The sequence below is a fragment of the Herpailurus yagouaroundi genome, unplaced genomic scaffold (assembly GCF_014898765.1).
Source record: "Herpailurus yagouaroundi ecotype Mexico unplaced genomic scaffold, PumYag 211, whole genome shotgun sequence".
Classification (NCBI taxonomy): domain Eukaryota; kingdom Metazoa; phylum Chordata; class Mammalia; order Carnivora; family Felidae; genus Herpailurus; species Herpailurus yagouaroundi.
The window spans coordinates 3301388-3322644 of NW_024412442.1; the positions used below are offsets into that span (position 1 = coordinate 3301388).

Genomic DNA, 21257 nt, shown 5'->3' on the forward strand with positions numbered 1-21257 from the left:
GCCCCCTCCAGCTGTATCCTTCTGGAAGCTCAGTTGGTGGGTAGGAGGGAGCTGGGCTCGAAGGTGTGTGGCTGGCCAGCTCTGCTTGGTGCCTCTGAGCCCTGGAGTCAGGACCGGGTTCAGGTCAGCATGGGCTCCACCCTGTCTCCACTGCATCCTGATAAAATGGTTTAGTCCTCATGCTAAACTTTTGTAAACATTAGGGGAACAAAAATGGAGAACAGAAAATCCCCTGGGCCTAGCAGGGTCTAAGAAGGGACTGGATGGTTTTTGTGTGTTTGTCTCACCCCCTGACATGTATGTCTCCACGTGTTTGCAGGCAGAGGCAATGAGACAGAGAAGTGAGGAAGTAATGAGAATGCGAAAGAGAAGGACAGTAAGTAGGAAGGTCTGCTCAAAAAATCGAGTGGACACGATCAAAGAGGGAACTGAGGAAAAAAGGACAAGAGAAATGCTTTCCCTTAACAGTAGGAACAGGCAGCTACTTCACGCCCCATGTTTGAACTGTTTGTCTTTCTTACTCTTTAGGTTTTTGAAAGAATTAATCGTATGTGTGTGTTGTGTTTCTAGCTTACATTTTATGAAGGCTGTTTCCTAACTTGTCTTCTTCAAGCTGTAAAAATGGAACAGCCAGGCCATGGATTTTAGGGAAAGGATTATCACACTGCATTAAAAACAAACCTATCCTGGGGCGTCTGGGTGGCTCAAGTTGGTTAAGCGTCCAACTTCAGCTCAGGCCATGATCTCACGGTTCGTGGGTTCAAGCCCCACGTTGGGCTCTGTGCTGGCAGCTCAGAGCCTGGAGGCTGCTTCAGATTCCATGTCTCCCTCTCTCTCTGCCCTTCCCCCACTCACACTCTGTCTCTCTCTGTCTTTTTCAAAAATAAATAAACATTAAAAAAAAAAAAAAAAACTATCCAAGGTTTAGAAATAGTGTGAGACAAAAAATGCATTACTTAGGAGCCGTCTTTTAGAAGTTTTGTGAGGCCGAAACTCCTTGTTACCCACGCAGTAATTCCTTCTGCAGTCTTCCCCCCTTTCAGGGATTCGTGAGCTCACCGTCAAACATAATATGTACCTTTTACTACCTGTAGTTTGGGTATGCCCATCAGCCACATGCAGTGTCCAAATTACAGAATGAGAAGAACGTACTTGAGCCAGGTGGCACTACTGTGGAATAAATAAAGACATCCTCTGGCCATGGGCCTAATTCAGTGAGACAAAAGAATCAGACACCACACGAGCACTTACCTTAGGGTTATCGGGGGGAGAAAGCATTGACCCAGCCATATCCTTACAGAGATAAACCACCTTTAAACTTCACACCATAATATTCCAATACTGATTTCTCCATTTCAGAACAACATTGTATTACAAATAGATTTAACCTGAAAACGTGGCACCTCTGGCTTTTGTAGCCACAGTCATGATTTCTTTCATGTTAGTCCCACAGGGTATGGTAATGGTAAAAGTGTAGACTGGTTTGTTCTAATTCAAACTCTCAGGGTTTTCATTTGTCTGTCTTCCAACTGACGCTATGTTAATCACTAGCAGAAATCACAAATTAATGACCTGGAGTTTCATTCAATTCACAAACATTTTGTTTGGCCACATTTTAATTTAAATACTTTTTGAGCCAATATCTAAAAACCATGAAATTTCACATTCAAATCTAGATTTCCCTTCTCTCTGAAGAAATAGAAATATGACAGCAGGGGTTCTGGTTTCCAAATGAATCTGTCCAATGTGTCAAGTGGTCTATTTCTTTTTTCTTCTTTTCCAGCTAGTATAATCCTCAGGCCTAAATTTTCTACATTTTTATTTTTATTTTTTTAATGTTTATTTATTTGTTTTGTTTTGTTTTGTTTTGAGAGAGAGAGAGAGATAGAGAGCAAGCAGGGGAGGGACAGAGACAGAATCCCAAGCAGGCTCCGTGCTGTCAGCACAGGGCCCGATGTGGGGCTTGAACCCATGAACCATGAGATCATGACCTGAGCTGAAATGAAGAGCTGGATGCTTAACCAACTGAGCCACCCAGGCGCCCCAATATTTTTAAGTTTACATTTCTTTGCTAAGATTTCTCTTGTTTTCCCTCGTGGTGAGCATTTTTTTTTACATCTCTGAGCACAGACATGGTTAAAATAGCTGCTTTGAAATCTGTGTCTACTTGTCCTGACATTGGCCTTTCCTGACTTTCTCCCTCTTTTGAAAAGGGATCACATTTCCTGGTTCATCATTGGTCAAGTTGTTTTGAACCCTCTCCTGGACATTGTGAATGTGATGTTCTGGAGAGACTTTTAATTCTATCATATTCCTCTGAAAAGATTTTTTTGTTTGTTTTTAATCTACCAGAGAACGTGGTTGGATTTAAGTTAAAAAACTCTGGGGGGTAGCTCAAATCTCAATTTAGTATACATTTTTCCTTAGTCCATCTATTATAGTCTCCCTCATGCAGGTGTGGCATGGAGTTCACCTACAGACCTGAACACCCTTTCTAAGTGGGATTTTGTCCTCTCCCTTCCTGGCTTTCTCCTTTCTGATCGCCCCTCCCCTCCTCTTCCATCAGCTTTGATTGTCCCAAAATCTATCCCCGATTCTTCAGGCCAGATAGACTTTCTGTCAGAGTTGTAACTGGCCCTCAAGCTACTAACTACCATAAAGCAGCAAACTCACCCATGTTGTCTCTTCTTTCAAGTGTGTGACATCTCCCAGAGTATGTCTGCTTTGGTTATCTCTTGAGGGGTATCTGGTATCCTTTGCCTTTTGTGTTTTTCCCAGAGTTTACAGGTGTTGTTTGTGGAAAGACTGAGTCAAGTGGGAGATAATCAACCATATAGAAACAGAACGATTAATGCTCAATAAGTTCCTTTCTTCAGTATACATTTAGAAGACAAGGGCACATACTTGTTTTTGCTTCTCAACCATTCTGGCCTTCCCGAATATCAGGCAACAGCAACAATGATACAATCATTTCAAAGTTTTAATAGCAATGGAAGAACGTGCTTCCATTTCCTTGATGGCTGTGGATCTTCGGTGACGAGTTATCAGCTCATTTGCTGCTGGCACCAGTTTTTTCTTTTCTTTTTTTTTTTTTTTATGTTTTTAATGTTTGTTTATTTTTTAGAGAGATAGAGACATAATGCAAGTGGGTTAGGGACAGAGAGAAAAGGAGACACGGAATCTGAAGCAGGCTCCAGGCTCCGAGCTGTCAGCACAGAGCCCAATCCGGAGCTCGAACTCACGAGCTGTGAGATCATGACCTGAGCCAAAGTCGGACGCTCAACCGACTGAGCCACCCAGGCGCCCCTACCGCTGGCACCAGTTTATTACCGGAAGCACTGGAATTCCAAATCTATGTCGAGCTGTTTTCTCTTTAAGAAAGGGAGAATTGGAGGAATTGTTGAAAACCAAGGGGACATGTGTTGTCCATTTGTCTCTGTATTTTAAAAAAGAGGATGATTCTAACACAAGAACATGTTTGAGTTTATCCTCATGTCTGTGTGTTCCTAAATATTAGAGAAATAACAAATATAATATCACTTGAAATTATTATGTTGAAGACTCAGCAATCATAGCAGATAATCAGTTGCCATTACTATATGTCACCAGTGATCCCTTAGGTGAGTCTTGGGGATTAGCATAGTGTGTTAGTTATCTACTACTGTGTTGCAAACCATCACAAACTTAGTGTCTTAAAACAACACACACTGATGTTTGCACAGTTTCTGTGACTTAGGACTCTAGGCTCAGCTAAGCTGGGCTCTCTGTTTAGGCTCTCACAAGGTTGTAGTCTAGGTGTTGAGCATATTGGTTCTCTGGTGGAGGTTCAACTAAGGAAGGACCTCTTTCCAAGTGAACTCAGGCTGCTGTCAGAAATTGTTTCTCCATGGTTGTAAGACACAGGCCCTTGGCATCTTGCTTGCTGTTGGCTAGAAGCTTCTCCCAGCTCTAAGAGACCACACTTAGTTCTTTGGCTGTTTACCCTGTGACTTCTGCAAGGAGAGTGTCTAGACCATGTCTGTTTGCAACATGGAGTCTTATATGTCATAATGTGGCCATAAGAGTGACAGCTCATCACCTAAGCTGTATCCTGATGATTACAAACAGGTCACAGATCCTGTCTACACTCAAGGTGGAGGGTTTACACAAAGGTGCGGATGCCCATCAGGAAGTGGGGATAGAGAGGGCTCCCATAGGAATCTGTCTGCCATACCTACTGTTATGTCATCATTTTTGAATGTCCTATAAACATCTACTTTGGAAAGTCTCTTTTTGTTTGTTTGTTTATTTGGTTTTTTTTTTTACAAATATATACAAAATAGAGGAGATAAAGGTTCTATTTTGGCTATAATACAGGGTAAATTGAAGATGGTCACCTGCCTTGTTAACATCTTTCTTTTTTCAATGTTTTTATTTTATTTTTGAGACAGAGATGGAGTGTGAGTGTGGGCGGGGCAGAGAAAGAGGAAGACACAGATTCTGAAGCAGGCTTCAGGCTCTGAGCTGTCAGCACAGAGCCCAGCATGGGGCTTGAACTTGTGAACCATGAGATTATGACCTCAGCTGAAGTGGGTCGCCTAAATGACTCAGCCACTCAGGCGCCCCTACATCTTTCTTAACCTACCTATATTTTCTTTATGATGTGAATGAACATTTATACTGCATGTGGAATAGAGAAGAAGCAGGCATTTTTACTAGCCAAAATCATAAAATTGTAATTACCAACATTGCAAACTCTTTTAACCCATGAGCAAAATCAGAGTAGTTAACATTGAGCTTTCTTCTCTCTTGTTTCTCTTCATTTTTCTTCTCTTGTGCCATCATTGTCATTGAATTTTATCTCAAATAAATGAGGAATTGGGGCACGTAGGTGGCTCAGTAGGTCGAGCGTCCAACTCTTGATTTCGGCTCAGGTCATAATCTCACGGTTCGTGGGGTCGAGCCCCACATCAGGCTCCGCACTAGCACAGAGTGTGCTTGGGTCTCTGTCTCTCTCTCTCTTCCTCTTCCCCTTTCCCCACTTTCTCTCCCTCTCTCTCAAATAAAAAAAAAAATATATATATATATAATAATACAACACAATACAACAAATAAGGAACAAATTCAGGGATTAATAGCTGCTCAGCTGATTAACCAAATTCAAAGCAAAAGCATTTGTGCTCGTTTCCAAAATGTTCTTGTTCTTCCTCTCCTTGGAGATGTACCAGGAATGCGCTTTCTTTTGGTTGGAAGAATGACGTGTTTTGGTTAATGATGCGCGAGCTAACAGAACCACGTACAGGTCACCATCCTCCTCCTCCATTTCTTCCCTGACAACAACGTTGAAAAGGGATATTATGTAGAGATCACCAATTGTGATGCTTGGGGCTCTTGGGTGATAAAACAAATGGTGGTAATAGAGAAGATGTTTAGATACTTGCAGTTTGGTTGAGAAGTGTCCCAGGGTAACCCTAAAAATACATTAAAAACTCACAGATGACGAGTTTCCAGGTTGTTATCAAATGACTCTGGTAAAACCCATTCATCAGCATGGAAACTTTTTAGACACGAAAGGAGTATTAAATCGGAAGCTTACAGGCAACATCCAATTTTCAGGAGATAAACCTACTATCTGTAACTTTCTGGGAGACTCAGCTGCAATACCGCATTCTCTAATTCATCTTCTATTCAAATGAGTTGATTCTGTCCCTCTCCCTGTTGGCAGACATCCAATGACACCTTTGAAATCCCCCTCATGTTGACTGGGAATGTGGTGTTAAGGAAGAGGCTCAACTATGAAGACAAGACTCGGTACTTTGTCATCATCCAAGCTAATGTGAGTATTCATTCCCCCTCGCTTCCCTCCTGGGAGCTTAGGAATAAAGAACTCTCCCAAAATGTGTCAGTGCTCACAGAGTGCCCGCTGGAATTTATGGCCTCAACGGGGTAGGCTGCCCACAGCAAAATTTATATGTTCTGTTCTTCTAGATGGGGAATGGGATGGAATGGAACAGGAGGAGTGTTTCTACCCACTGTTCCCTTCACTCTGAGTCACATTCCCACCCTTCGGTAATTTGGCTTTAGTTTGCCCTGAAGCATTTCTCAAATTGTGACACAGAATGTGACACAGAATGTGACACAGAGTGTGACCTGCAGGAGAATCACCTCAGTGCATACTAAACACGCAGGTTCCCGGGCTCTGCCTCAGACCCTCTGTGCAAACATCTCACAGGGTGGAAGTGGAATACCTGAATGTTTTACTCCCTGGGGGATCGCCATGTATGCCAAAGAAAGAGAAGACGTGTCCAGTTGGTAATCTTTTCCCCCTTGGCTGTCATTTCTTGAACACCTGCTCACTAGATGTCAGCTACTGGGACTGTAACCAGGATGTATGTACAGCAGGAAGGGAAAAGCTGAAAACCAGTCGCTTATATAACGTGGACTTTTATTGTTATCTTAATAAAGCCCCAGCTGTGTGTGGATCAGGTGCTGGTTTGGCACCTCAGGTATATCACCAAGGACCGGGTTTCTTCTGCCCTCACACTGGGCCCCTTTCCTGACACTTGGCCATTTTCCCAGTGTCCTGTTCGTCAGGTGCTAGTGACTACCACAGCCCTAAACACCACGGCTGCATTTCAGGTCTGACTGCCAGCAGGTGGAAAGGGGGTGAAACCAGGACTCTTCTTGTTTGCTGATCATCCTTTGACTGTGAGGAAACTCCTGCCCAGAGTCCTCTCTCTTCTAACTTCCCTCTCCAGCCTGGGATCACAGAGTCAGCCTAGAGAAAGGAAGCTGAGGAAGTCTTATGTAGCAAAAGGGGTGAGGAAGCCAGCTCTAGATTGCACCAAGTTCTGTGCATCTCCTGATGCTGGACACACTGATAACCTGGGGAAGGGGGTGGAGAGGAGTCAGAGGGGGACTGGGAGGGGGAGGAGGAGGAGGAGAAGAGGGAGGAGGAGGAGGGGAAAAGGAGGAGGAGAAAGGGGGGAGGAGATAGAGGAAAAGGAAGAGGAGAAAGGAGGAGGAGGAGAGGAATTTGTTAATAAGAAGAATAGAGCTAGTATTTCAGCAAAAATCTGACAGGGCTGGCTACAGATAGCTTCCAATATTGAAAAAGTCCATAGCAAGTGACAAGATCATGTTCCGAATAGGTTATTAGACTCTGAAGCCAGCCTGTGTCTTAAAGGATTCCTAAGCAATGTCATTCTACTTCTATACCAGAGCATGAAGACCACTCAGAGTGGAAAAAAGAAAGCATCCTCCATCAGCTGTTACGAACAAGTTTATATGCGATAAGGTGTCACTAAATGGCCACTTTTTAGCCAGAGATATTTTGCCAGAAAGGAGGGAAGTTTGTGTATAATTATAATTAAATATATAATATATATTTACATTAACGTTATTTTATATATTTAATATATATAAATATATTTGCTTATATAAAAGTATATTTATTTACATATATATATGAATTTAATTTGCCTATTTTATATAGTCGGTAGATAGTAGATATATGTAGATAGAGATCTAAGTTTTGAAGCCAGATTTCTAAATTTTCGTTCCAAATTCTCAAGTCAGTATCTTGGTGTCCACGGGCAGAGATTGGAGTGCAAACAGCAGATATAGGAGAAACTAATATCTACTGGGGGGTTCCTCTCAGAGCTCCTCAAAACCCTGAAATCTTTTTTTTAATAGTTTTTCTACACAGTGAAAATGAGAAGAAAAAAACATAGCTTCTCTTGCTTGACTGTGAATCTCTAATAAAATTTAAGGAAAAATAAGATTGCTGTGGAATATATCAGTTTTTCTTGTGCTATTAAAATGAGCTATTTTTTAAAAAGAAGTTCAAGTAAAATGAGCTTTTTTTTAAAGAAGTTCAAGCAAAAACATTTGAATTTATGTTTAATTTAAAATATTTTTGAAGGCTTCTGGAACAATTGGTATGCAATTTGCTAGACTGCCCACAACTGAGAGAGAGAGAGAGTGGTAAGTGGTTAGCATTTCAGGGATAAAATTATGAAATACTAGGATATGCGTGAATTAGCAAGAGGAAGGATTGGAACTGGTAATAAGTGAAAGAAAAGGTTAATTTATCTGTAACAATTTTTATTATAAATTATAATCCTATACTATAAAATGGGAATATTAAATATAGGAGATTATAAGCTTCTTGGTGTTTTTAAAAGCTGTCAGAGATGGGGCGCCTGGGTGGCGCAGTCGGTTAAGCGTCCGACTTCAGCTCAGGTCACGATCTCGCGGTCCGTGAGTTCGAGCCCCGCGTCAGGCTCTGAGCTGATGGCTCAGAGCCTGGAGCCTGTTTCCGATTCTGTGTCTCCCTCTCTCTCTGCCCCTCCCCCGTTCATGCTCTGTCTCTCTCTGTCCCAAAAATAAATAAACGTTGAAAAAAAAATTAAAAAAATAAATAAATAAATAAAAAAAAGCTGTCAGAGCTACATCCTTTTAATAGTTTTATTTATTTATTTATTTTAAATGTTTATTTATTTTGAGAGAGCAAGTGGGAGAGGGGTAATGAGAGAGGGAGAGAGAATCTCAAGTGGTCTCCGCATTGTCAGCACAGAGCCTGACTTGGGGCTCAACCTCAGGAACCATGAGATCGTAACCTGAGCTGAAGTCAAGAGTCAGTTGCTTAACCGACTGAGCCACCCAGGCACCACCCCAAAATACATAATTTAAAAATGGAATCACTATGGGAAAAATTGTATATGCATATGTGTGTATAGGAATATACTTTTAATCTTGGTAAATACTGCCATATCGTTTTCCAAAATATTACAGCACATCACTTTCCTACAAGATAAAGAATGGCACATTGCCTCTACTTTTTAGATAAAATAATTTACTTAAAAAAGTGTATTGTAGGAGCTGAAAAGCTGACTCCTACTTGTTTGAGGACCGATGGTGAGCTCCCTTCCCTACACTGAGTTCAGTGACCTCACCTTTGTGGCCGTGGTGGCCACCGTGAGTATGGACAATGACCAGTGCTACGAATCAGGACTTCTCGTCCCAGAGAGATGGTTGTTCGATGTTTACTGATTTGTGAATACCCACGTCTTTGTCAGGGAGCAAGAATCCCTGTCCCTCTCAAGGTCCTTCTGGCCAGACCAAGTATCAAATTGACATGAGACAGGTTAACAGGAGGAAATCAACATTAATCGGCATATGTATGGGAATCCACATAGACATTCCAAACACAGGCACAATCAGAAATATATGTCCTTCTGAACTAAGGAGAAGGGGACAGGGGTCTAGGATTTTACAAGAAAACAGTGCAGTTCATAGGGTGATAAGAAAAGTAGGGGCGCCTGGGTGGCGCAGTCGGTTAAGCGTCCGACTTCAGCCAGGTCACGATCTTGCGGTCCATGAGTTCGAGCCCCGCGTCAGGCTCTGGGCTGATGGCTCGGAGCCTGGAGCCTGTTTCCGATTCTGTGTCTCCGTCTCTCTCTGCCCCTCCTCTGTTCATGCTCTGTCTCTCTCTGTTCCAAAAATAAATAAACGTTGAAAAAAAAAAAAAAAAGAAAAGCAGATGTTTGCTAATTGGCTGTTCTACATACAGAGGACTCACTCAGGTAAAATGTATCTCCAATAATTCATATTCTGTGAAATACCCCAAATGAGATTTTTCTGTGTGGCTAAGAGAGGGACAAAAGTATCTCCTGAGACACAGGGTTTCAGGGGCTTTGTGTTCACAATAACTCACATGTCAAAGTGACACATTCTGGGAGGGGCCACTCTGGAACCCTTTCATCTATATAATTTACACTTTTATATTTATATAGGATCATGAAGTCCACAGACTGTTACATGTTTCTAGTTACATTTTTATATCCTTTGGTGTTTTTTTATTATCATTTTGTCAATGCTACGTAAACTGTCATACAACGTAGATCACGTACATTCAAAACCTACATTTTTCTCTTGGAGTCCTAAAGAGAGTTGAAATATGAACAGTTTTGATTTTAAAGTAGGTGGTATGTAAGTGGATGGAAGAGTGATGATATATTACTGAAATTACTCAACTTTGACCTGGCTTTGCTTATGGTACAAAGATTTGATCGATGTACAAAGGAAACTATTCTAATTTCATGTAATTAGGAAGTTTCTTTTTATCCCTGTGGACATATTAGAATTCTTTTTTTTTTAATTTTTTAAATTTATTTTTTAGAGAGAGAGACAGAGCGTGAGTGGTGTAGGGGCAGAGAGAGGGAGACACAGAATCTGAAACGGGCTCCAGGCTCTGAGCTGTCAGCACAGAGCCCAATGTGGGGCTCGAACCCACAAACTGCGAGATCATGACCTGAGCCGAAGTCAGATGCTCAACTGACTGAGCCACCCAAGCGCCCCACATGTTGGGATTCTTAAATAAGCTGGAAGAGTTTTGGTTAACAAAATTAAGAAAACTTGCCACTTGTTTACTTGAGGACTATTTGCAGCATTATTAATCATGGTTTAAGTATGAATGGGCAATGAGAGAATGGTTAATTCTAGAAAACAGAAGGAAAAGAAATCTAGAAAAGAAAGTTTAGAGATTGTACACAGATCCCTAGGTTTTCTTTCTGTCGAAGTTTCCAATATAGTCTGTACCACAAACTCCAATTTTGTTATGTTACCCTAAATCACAAACAGATCAAACTTATCTCCTTATACATGGGTATTGTTCCAAAGCAAGCTCTCCTTTGTATTACTGTTATCCTGAAGGAAATACTGAGGACTCTTCCATACTCAAGAGCCCTTAATTAGTTGTCAGAAAAAAAAAGTTTACATTTAATTTAGAATCATAGCCAGGGTAGGGATGCCAGGGTGGCTCAGTTGGTTAAGCATTCGACTCTGATTTTGGCTCAGGTCATGATCCCAGGGTTGTGGGATGGAGCCCCACATTGGGCTCTGTGCTGAATGTGCAACCTGTTTGGGATTCTGTCTCTCTCCTTCTGCACTTCCCACTTTCTCTCTCTCTCTCTAAAATAAATAAAATTAAATAAAAATTAAATTAAAATAAAATCATAGAGTAATTCTAAATCATCTTACCAATAACAGGAAGAATTTAATATTTTCTGAAATATCAAAAATGTAGAGAAGGAACACTTAGTTGTCTTTCGTAACAAGATATTATAATTCGTAAAAATGCCACTTCTTTCCTACTCTGTCTTTTCTCCCAATGTATGAATATTCAAATCAGTATGTAAGCATTGTAATTATGTGGGCTTGTATGTAAAAAAACCACTTCATATACTTCTGGATGTCAATTTCTGCAAACAACTTTTCAGCAGTAGCTCCCACTCTGACCTTCCCTCACCTGTCCTTCCTACTGCTTGTGGAGTAAGTGCTGGATTGAGCTCCGCCCATTCTTGGGCGCACTCTGGGGAATAGGCGTGAAAGAGGGAGATGGTGGTGGCACCTGATGGCTGACACATATTTATCCAGTGCCCAGTGGTCAGGGTGTGTAAGCATGTGGAGATGCAAAGTGTCACACTCTTCTCTCTACCAGCGTGCATAAAAATTAAGGAAAATCATTAAATGTCTCAATCCAAAAAAAAAAAAAAAAAACTTTCCCAGGAAAAAAAAAATCACTTCTAAAATGGTTTAGACCCACACAATCTTGTTGCTTCTTTATTTTTTTTTTTCCATTTTGAATAAAACAATATAATGGAATCAAGTTACTCTCGGATAAGTTTCGTGTTTCCAGTCAGGGATCGTCCATCTATCATTGGTGAGCAGAGCAGGGCAAACACCCCCATGGTCCTAGGTGAAGAGTCAGGGTCAGAAGATTCAGGGCAAACCTAATTATGTGGCATTTTTTTCTTTCCCTACTGCAAATAGCTGATAAAGTAATGAAAGAGTCTGTAATATATGTATCTATGAGTGAGCCTGGGAGGTGTTTACTGCTAGCCTGTGTGTGTGTGTGTGTGTGTGTGTGTGTGTGTGTGTGTGTGTGTGTGTTTTAGCTACAAAGCACTTGAATACTGAGTATGTAAATGTTGGAAGTCTATGCCAAGTCTTCTATGGCAGCGGCTCAAAAACAAACCAAAACATCAGCATGTCTGTTCCATACTCATTTTTTTTTTTAGTTTTTTGAAAAAAAAAATTAATGTTTATTTTTGAGAGAGAGAGAGAGAGAGAGCTCTCACACAAACAGGGGAGGGACAGAGAGAGTGGAAGACACAGAATCTGGAGCAGGCTGCAGGCTCTGAGCTGTCAGCACAGAGCCCGACGCGGGGCTTGAACTCATGAGCTGTGAGATCATGCATGACCTGAGGTGCAGTCAGATGCTTAACAGACTGAGCCACCCAGGTGCCCCTAAAAGCTGGTTTTTTTTTTATGTTTATTTATTTTGAGGGAGAGAGAGAGAGAGAGAATGAATGAATGAACGAACATGAACAGGGGAGGGGCAGAGAGAGAACAGAGAGGGAATCCCAAGTAGGCTCGGTGCTATCAGCACAGAACCCGATGCGGGGCTCTGTCTCATGAGCTGTGAGATCATGATGTGAGCCGAACTCATGAGTTGGACACTTGACCAACTGAGCCCCCCAGGTGCCCCAGAGAAGGCTGTTTCTAATGAGGACTACCCCACTGGAGAAACCAACTGAGCCACCCAGGCGCCCCTGTTCCATCCTCATTTTAGAACTGAGATTCACCTAATTTCTTAGTATTTGCTGGAGTCCACATCATTCCTGGTTCTGCCCCCCGACAATATTTAACTGGATACGCTTGTAAATAGAGAGCAGGTACTGAGTGAATCACAAATTAGCATTCATCTCCGCTGATCAAAGAACAGTGGACAATGAAACTACTTTCTAGAAAGAAAGCCTTTTGATTAGGATAAAGGGGTGGGGCCTTACTTCTCATCAGACGCAGGTGTTTTATTTCCTTAACACCTTCAGTTTAAATATTTGCAATTTTATAAAACTATGCTTTGTAAAAAGTGTGGATTGTGATGATGAATCCGTTATCTCTGAGCTATTTATAAAAGTTAGTATCTCTGAAGTTATAAGCACATATCTCTCTTTTGAAGAAATAAATTAGTTCTTCCTAGCAATATGTTGATGAAAATTTCTACTTATTTAGTAAACACTTCATTCAAAGACAGTGGGTGTCTTGGCTACAGCAGCCATCGTGTTACAATGTGGTTCTCAAGGTTTGTAGCTTGTGTTGCTGTCATATGGGACCAGTGGATTGAGAATTTGAATGCACATGCTGAGGATTCAGGGACCAAGTCAGTGCTGCTTTCCTGTTCAGCCCAGACAGAATATTCCAGCTAGGTCAGATTCCACACACTGCTGAATATTCCTTATGACCTTCTTGATTATGTGTTGAATATACATAGGCTTTTAAATTACTGGATTTTGGCTTTTACACTGGATTATTCTTCATATCACCTGCACTTCCTTGTAAGCTGAACTCACAGTTGTTAAGTAGTGACCTATTTGTATAGTAGCTAATTAAATGTTTCATGGATGTTAATGTTTAATGTTAGCAAGTGTGTAAGTGATATGTGAAATAATAATGCACATTGAGAAAATACAAATTAAACAGTCATACTTGAATAACTTTTAAAATAGATATATTCTTGAGGTACCTGTGTGGCCCCTTTGGTTGGGCGTCCGACTTCAGCTCAGGTCATGATCTCACCGCTTGTGAGTTCAAGCCCTGCATCGGGCTCTGTGCTGACAGCGCAGAGCCTGGAGCCTGCTTCCAATTCCGTATCTCCCTCTCTCTCTCTCTCTTTCCTTCTCCCACTCATTGCTCTGTCTCTTTCTCTCAAAACAATAAGTAAACATTAAAAAAAAATTTTTTTTAAGATATATTCTTGCTTGACAGTTACAGTCATAGTTTTTAAACTAATGAAGTATCTTTTTTTTTTTTTCAACATTTATTTTTGGGACAGAGAGAGACAGAGCATGAACGGGGGAGGGGCAGAGAGAGAGGGAGACACAGAATCAGAAACAGGCTCCAGGCTCTGAGCCATCAGCCCAGAGCCTGACGCGGGGCTCGAACTCACGGACCGCGAGATCGTGACCTGGCTGAAGTCGGACGCTCAACCGACTGCGCCACCCAGGCGCCCCTGAAGTATCTTATTAAAAACTATTTAAAAATGTAAAATACCTTACTTTTGTAAAGGAAATAAGAGAAATGAGGAATGAAAATGGGAGTAAAGAAGGAAGGAATTTGGCAGTGGGGGGGGCGGTTACTATCTTTTGGATTCTCACATAGGAATGAATGGAAATACAGACTTCAGGAAATCACATAAAATATTTATGCAAATAATTATGTTTTATTTATGCCACTCCCAATTTAGAATGTTATTTCTTTTACCTAGAATAATCTTCAGCAGTAGCATTTTACTAGAAAGAGCGAAAGGTTCTTTTCATTTTGGTTTTTATCTCAATTTCCAGGGGCTGTGTTTTAGATGAATTTTTAAGGTCAAATTTGGTTCTAAACTGGGAGAAGAACATCACAGATTAAAGCCTTCCATGGGCTCACAAGTGCACAGTGACCTGGAGACTTACTTTCATATTCATACCCCTCACATTATATAATATATATTAATGACAAATCCTGCAGAATATCCACATGCGTAGAGGGACTGTGGGTATCTGTCAGTGCTACCTCTGTGTGTAGACATGGAGAGGAGCAGAATTTGTCACCCCAGAATATGCCTCACTGGCATAAGGATTATGGTTTCAAAATAGCAGACAACAGGGAAGCTCTGAAAACTAAGTAGGCAGTTTATGCCTACACAGGACTCTCCACCTGCAAGGGTGTCCCCCCCCCCCCCACAAAAAGGAGAATGACTAAATCCGGAGAAGCTTCTGTCAGAGGGAAAGCCTTGTTTTACTGTGCCTTGCCTGAAACCCAGTTCTCCCCACTCTCCATCCCCAACATCTTCTTTTGTCTTTTGCTGAAGCCCGGGTTTAAGGTGACAGTTTGGGCCATTTTGGGGAGTTGCCCAGTTTTCCTGGGTGTATGTGTGTGTACATATCATTAAAGCATTTTGTTTGTTTGTTTGTTTTCCTGCTAATCTGTTTTCTCTTGTGTGGGGTCTCAGCCAAGAAGCTACAAGGGCGGAGGGAAATTTTTTTCTTCCCTGACGGTAGCTTCTTTACTATTTTTCCTCCCAGTAAAAAGTTCATATTTTATAAATCAACACTTTGTAAACAGTATCTTTTCCCAATATTATAACCAAACCAACGTGAGCTGCTCCTTGGTGCATCAGAAACTGTACCTGATGAGTTGCCACACAAAGAAAACTTTATTTGCAGCAAACAAAGAGATCATGGGGAATGACTTCCAAATCCCTGGCTCTCTGTGCAGGGAATGGGTTCCTTTGTTTAGGGTTAGGAGGGATATTTAGATAGGGGAGCCTCGTCATCATCTGTAGACGCAGACATAGGGTCGTGCGTATGTCCTAGGGAAACCTGCCTGCACACACGCTGTGTGTTATGTAATGAGACTTGTGCTCCTCCTTGGGTGGAGATTTTAGTATTGCAGTGAGTAGAGGTAGTTGTCAGTCTTTCTAGAGGTCACACTGTGGTCCATTGGCTCAGGTGTGAGTAAGGGGTTGAGCTCAAACTGGTCAACATGGTCTGGGCTGGTTGGAGGTCTTGTCAGGACAGTCGCTCGCTTGCTCACTTGAGGGAAGGTTTTGCTTTCCATTTGCCTGAGTTAAGAGATAAGCTGGAGAGAGGAGCTCAAGGGAAAATGTGAGATAAAGGTCGGTGAATGCAAGCAGATGGGCAGTCAAGGTCAGATCTTGGGGTCTAGCTGGTAAAATATGACATAAAAACCTAAATTATGTATTTTGGTAATCCTACATACACCCACTCTTACGCACTTGTACTCCATTTTAAGGAGTCTTAATGACCCAAAGAGGTAGAGAATAGTTAGATTTGTTGCTGACAGATTGAAAGAAAGAGTTTGATAAACACTCAACTGTGTATACCATTGACTTGGTGATGACATATAAGGGGTAAGGTTGTGTGGCATTTAAGTGCAGAAATACTGCTTATGGGATATTCAGATATTTTTCCACATCCATATCACATCAAATGTTATCTAATATTTTTTATCAACTTTGATTGATTTGGCATTTTGAAAAACTTTATCCTAAGCAACCATAATTTTTGAAATGTCAGATTTGATGAGCCAGTTGTGTTTTTTAAAATTTGCAAGAAATATATGAATTTATGCCAAATTAGTATTTTCAACAAAATAGTGATTGCCAGAGGGGAGGTGGGTGTGGAAGGGCAAAACGGGTGAAGGGGAAAGGGAGATACAGGCTTCTAGGTATGGAATGAATAATTCATGGGGATGAAAGGCACAGCACAGAGAATACAGTGATATTGTAATAACTTTGTGTGCTGACCAGTCATAGCTCCAGGTGTGGGGGGCGTGGCATAAAATTGTACGTTGCATCACTATGTTGTACACCTGAAACTAATGTGACATTGTGTGGCAACTGTACTTTAATAATAATTTTTTCCGTATGTACTCAAAACTCATACATTTACAGTATAGTATTTAATTTTTTTTATTATTTATTTTTGAGAGAGACAGAAAGACAAAGAATGAGTGAGGGAGGGACAGAGAGAGACGGAGACACAGAATCCGAAGCAAGCTCCAGATGCCGGGCTCAAACCCACGAACCACGAGATCATGACCTGAGCTGAAGTCAGAAGCTTAACTGACTGAGCCGCCCAGGTGCCCTAAAGTGTTATGTTTTAAAGCTAATTTGTGGAGCACCAAAATTATCTCATATGCCATTTGCTGCTCCTACTGTACTTTCAACTATACTGAATATAATAAACAAAGAAAATTTACAATTAAAGAAGGACTTCTTAAAAATCTCTATCCCCTATACATTCAACCAATCATAATTATTAGTATAATCTTGTAGTGATTAATCTTGATTGTATTCACCCCTTTTTTGAGAAGGAAAACCTGTCCTCTGCTTTCTTAGATTTACTAACTGGTGACTTGCAGATTACAGGTCCAATGTGTCTTCCTTGTGTCCTCCTGATGAACATTCTTTAGATAAATATAATTAATATGAATTTCTAGTGAAATCACTTCCACTCCTTACCATGGGCTTCACATAGTGATTTCTTCCCAAAGAAATGAAAAAGGAAACAAGAAAGAATAACTTTACAATGGGGAACCATGATGAACAGAAGCTCAACCAGGTGATCAAGGTTAGCCTAAATCATGAGTCGTGTTAATAATAATATACTCTTGATATAATGTGATGAAATGATGCTGGATCTCTTTGGTCTCCCTCCCCAAAATGTACCACCCCAGCCTGATCTTGAAAAAAACATCAAGTCCCCATTGAGGAATATGCTCCAAAGTGCCTGTGACTCGTTCTCAACATTGTCAAGGAGATGAGAGACAAGGGAAATTGGAGAAATTTTCATAACCAAAAGGAGCCTGAGGGGACATGATGGCAAATTATAAGTGGAGTCCTGGATGGGATCCAGAAAACGGACATTAGATAGAAACTAGGGAGATCTCAGAAATATGGATTATAGCTAATAACAATGTATTGTCACAGCAAGAAAAGCAACAATGACAACAACACTGGGCCAGTTTAAGTGAGTAGACAAGATCTTAGTCAAGGCTGTTTCATAATGAAGAGACCAGAATGCGTTCTGAACTCAAGTCGGATGAAAGAAAGGATAGAGCATTGTTGAGATCTGAGATAGGAATTCTCTTCACAAGAATTTCTCTTTGTTCTTCTTTTTGTTTTCTGTACATGTAGGAGATGGTGGATGCTAACTAAACCTATTGTAAAATCATTTCACATATATGCAAGTCAAATGTTGTGCATCTTAAACTCATGCAGTGCTATATGTCAGTGGTATCTTGGTAAAATAGGGGAAAACAAAACAAAACAAAACAAAAATCCCTGTTCTCATTGTTCCATAACGTAGTGGAAAAAAGAGAACATTGAATAGATAGTTCCCATTATTGCTACAAGGGCACTCTTCGTAGAAGCTGTGGTTTTAGAATCTCAAAGAATAAAGAAACAAAATAAGACAGTTATAACCTGGAAGCTTGGAAAACTAGGTTATTTCAATGACAACATCATCCTACCAGAAGACAAGCAATGCTGGTCACAAAATAATTTATAATAGAAAAGCTTATGTGAATCATTAAACAGCATTTCTCCATTAAGAGTATAGCACATCTGGTGGGTTTTTTTCTCTTTTTTCTCCCTTCATTTTACTTTTTTTTTTTTTTTTTTCCTCTTTTTTTTTTTTTTTTTTTTTTGTTCAGGATGTGGGTTTTTTGTTTTCATTTTTGTTGTTGTTTGTTTTTGGAAGTAACCAAAATTCATCTAAAATGTATCTAGATTGCTTGAAATATCATCAAAAGAGAGAGAGAGTGAGCGAGTGGGTGCATGTGCGTGCACCAGGCTGGGCTTGTGGTGGAGGAATCAATAGCCAAGAGTTTTTGCTAATTGGTCTTCCCAAAGGAGAAGTGAAATGGCTTCATTTCTTAAGGATGGGAGATATTTTCACAATGTGGCGCAAGCCTCGTGTGGAGGGTAGGCTCCTGTCCTCCCACGGAGACAGGGATGTGGGGGCTCTGTCTTCTTCAGTGATTACTTTCCAAAGGGACAGCTCCCAGGTCCTTGAATAAGGGTGCTGGATTGTAAAACTGGAAGAGGTTTGAGCTGGGAGAAGATTGCCCTCTCAAAGGGCTAAGAAAGTATTGCAGTTGCAAGTTTTCTAAAGTAAATGCTCTAAGAGAGGTCGGGTGCCTACGATCAGGAAGAATTCTGTCTCCAGTCTAGTCAAGCTGATGGGAACGTGAAGTCCATCTCGTTTTTTTTGTTTTTCTTCTCTGTTTTCCTCTCTCCCAGGACCGGGCACAAAATCTAAATGAGCGGCGAACCACCACCACCACCCTCACGGTGGATATTCTGGATGGAGATGACTTGGGTCCGATGTTTCTTCCTTGTGTCCTTGTGCCGAACACTCGTGACTGTCGCCCGCTCACCTACCAAGCTGCCATACCTGAGCTCAGAACTCCGGTAAATATATTCCCATTCTTTCCCCTTTACTTGCACCTCTTTGACCTCAATGAGACCCCATTCAAATATTTTGCAAACATGTCAGTGGAGAATAGCAAACTAAACGGTGCGGGTGTTGAAAGTATTTATGTCTAAAACCATTTTCAGAGAGTATGGCAGAGTTTGGTCACCACACATTATGGCATCATTTACAAAGTCGTAAGTGTGTCGCACAGCAACCACCCATTTGACACTGATTGTTTTATTCTTTCCACCTATAGATCATAATAGAGTTCAGTTGCCAACATGTTCTAGGAAACTCTAAGAAATAATTTCAGTATTTCCTTAAATTTATAAGTCCTAAGTCAGAACACATACAGGTCAATAGAGTACTTTTCAGCCTCTTAAGAGTTGTAAAATCTTATTGGAGATTGTGCTTGGCTGTTTGGAGGTGGAAGCTAATGAATTCTGAATGCACATTTCTATTCTTAAAGATGTGTTTTGAAGAAGCAGAAAGGTAAGGCATGAATACTTATCTTCTACACTTGATTCTACATCTGTTTTTTTTTAATATTCAAATAGAGCTATAAGTTGCTGTCAGCTTGGTATTCACACCTTGGGCCTGGGTAATAAATATTTATACCTAAGAATAAAAGTTATAAGGCAAATATATATCCTACTTACACTAAAATATCAATTTTTCCCTTAAAAATAAAAATAATAATAATAATAATAATAATAATAATAATTCTCCTTAAAAGGAGCCAAATTCCTAGGCGATTAGTATCCTTTCTTGACTAATGTCTTTGCTGTTCTTCTGTTAAACATTCAGCTTTTCCTGGGTTCGAATGTGTCTCAGGATGTCAGACTTTGTTGGGAGGTATTTGAGGTGTTTTTTTTTTTTTTCCTCTCAAACGCATAAGAACTGTGGTTTGGGGAATCCTCTGTGTTTTTGAGATTTTGAAAGAATAAAAAAAGAAATTCCTTCTCCTGAGTGTAAATCATGTTGCATTCTGTGCGCTTCTAAGGATCATTATCCAATGTTGCAACTCTGAGCTTTACTTTGAGATCTAGTAGATCTTAAATGGTTGAGATTTACTCCTGTGTCTTCCAGCATAAGTAACTAGTGGTCTAGTTGGCTTGTGTGAAGCAAAGAAGCTGGGGGGGGGGGGGGGAAATGTTGTGATGTGCATTTCATGAAGAAAATAATGTAAATTTTCAGCTAAATGGAGTAATTTCAAAGACAAAAAGGCTAATGTAGAACTTGTCGGGACAAATAGTTGTAGATGACCTAAGGTTATATGTCATGATGTGATTTTGTTGAATATACCAGCAAGAAGACTACTAATGAGAGTGAACATTATTTTTTGAAAGCTTAATTGAAATTATGAGGAAAATATTTTCAGTATTAATTTATCTTTGAGTTGATTTATATAGCTGTCATACCAATGAGGTCACAAGAGAAGGGGCATAGAGACACAGTGACTAAAATTGGTGGCTCAGCATGATGACTGTTTAACAGTATTTGATGTATTGTTGGTGTTTGGGAAGCAGAGGGCATTGGTTTTATAAAGCACCTCTGAGCACCCTTCCTGTCTCTTCCAGATAGCAGACTAAGCATATCTGTCATTCCTATGCAGTTTCACGGTAGGGACAAGGCCATGCTCCAGATTTGGGGAATAAAAATAAATTCTAATAGTGACTAGTGGTTGTAGAGATTGTTCAGGTTGTCGTGAACTGTGCTAAACTCTACGGGAATATTAACTGAAATCCTGGTGGGTACCTACCACTATTATGGTCACTTGGTAGATGAGATGTCTGAGATAAAGGGTTTACATAACTTTCATGGTCTTACAACTAATAAGTAAAAACTGTCTTCCTGGTTTTTTTTTTTTTCAAAAAAATTTAATGTTTATTTGCTTTTTGAGAGAGAGAGAGGGAGAGAGAGAGAGAGAGAGGTGTGAGCCTGGTAGGGGCAGAGAGAGAGGGAGACACAGAATCTGAAGCAGGTTCCAGGCTCTGAGCTGTCAGCACAGAGCGTGATGCAGGGCTTGAAATCATGGACTGAGAGATCATGACTTGAGCTGAAGTGGGACGCTTAACCGTCTGAGCCACCCAGGAACCCGAAAAGCTGTTTTCTTTTTCAACGTTTTTTGTTTGTTTGTTTGTTTTGTTTTTTGGTTTTTTTAAATTTTTTTTATTTTTATTTTTTTTTATTTTTGGGACAGAGAGAGACAGAGCATGAACGGGG

The 21257-nt window shown here is 40.6% G+C and overlaps 1 protein-coding gene across 20 annotated transcripts in view; it reads left to right on the forward strand.

Moving 5' to 3' along the window:
* PCDH15 (protocadherin related 15) overlaps positions 1–21257 on the forward strand; it is a 1259847-nt gene that overhangs the window by 782253 nt on the left and 456337 nt on the right. For all 20 annotated transcript variants that reach the window (XR_005784343.1, XR_005784344.1, XR_005784345.1 and 17 more), the window contains 2 exons: positions 5705–5815; positions 18857–19027. Coding sequence is in view for 17 of the 20 variants with exons in the window: in XM_040454209.1 (XP_040310143.1) it covers positions 5705–5815; positions 18857–19027 (282 nt within the window). In the remaining 3 variants the exon portion in view is untranslated. The remainder of the gene's footprint in view (positions 1–5704; positions 5816–18856; positions 19028–21257) is intronic.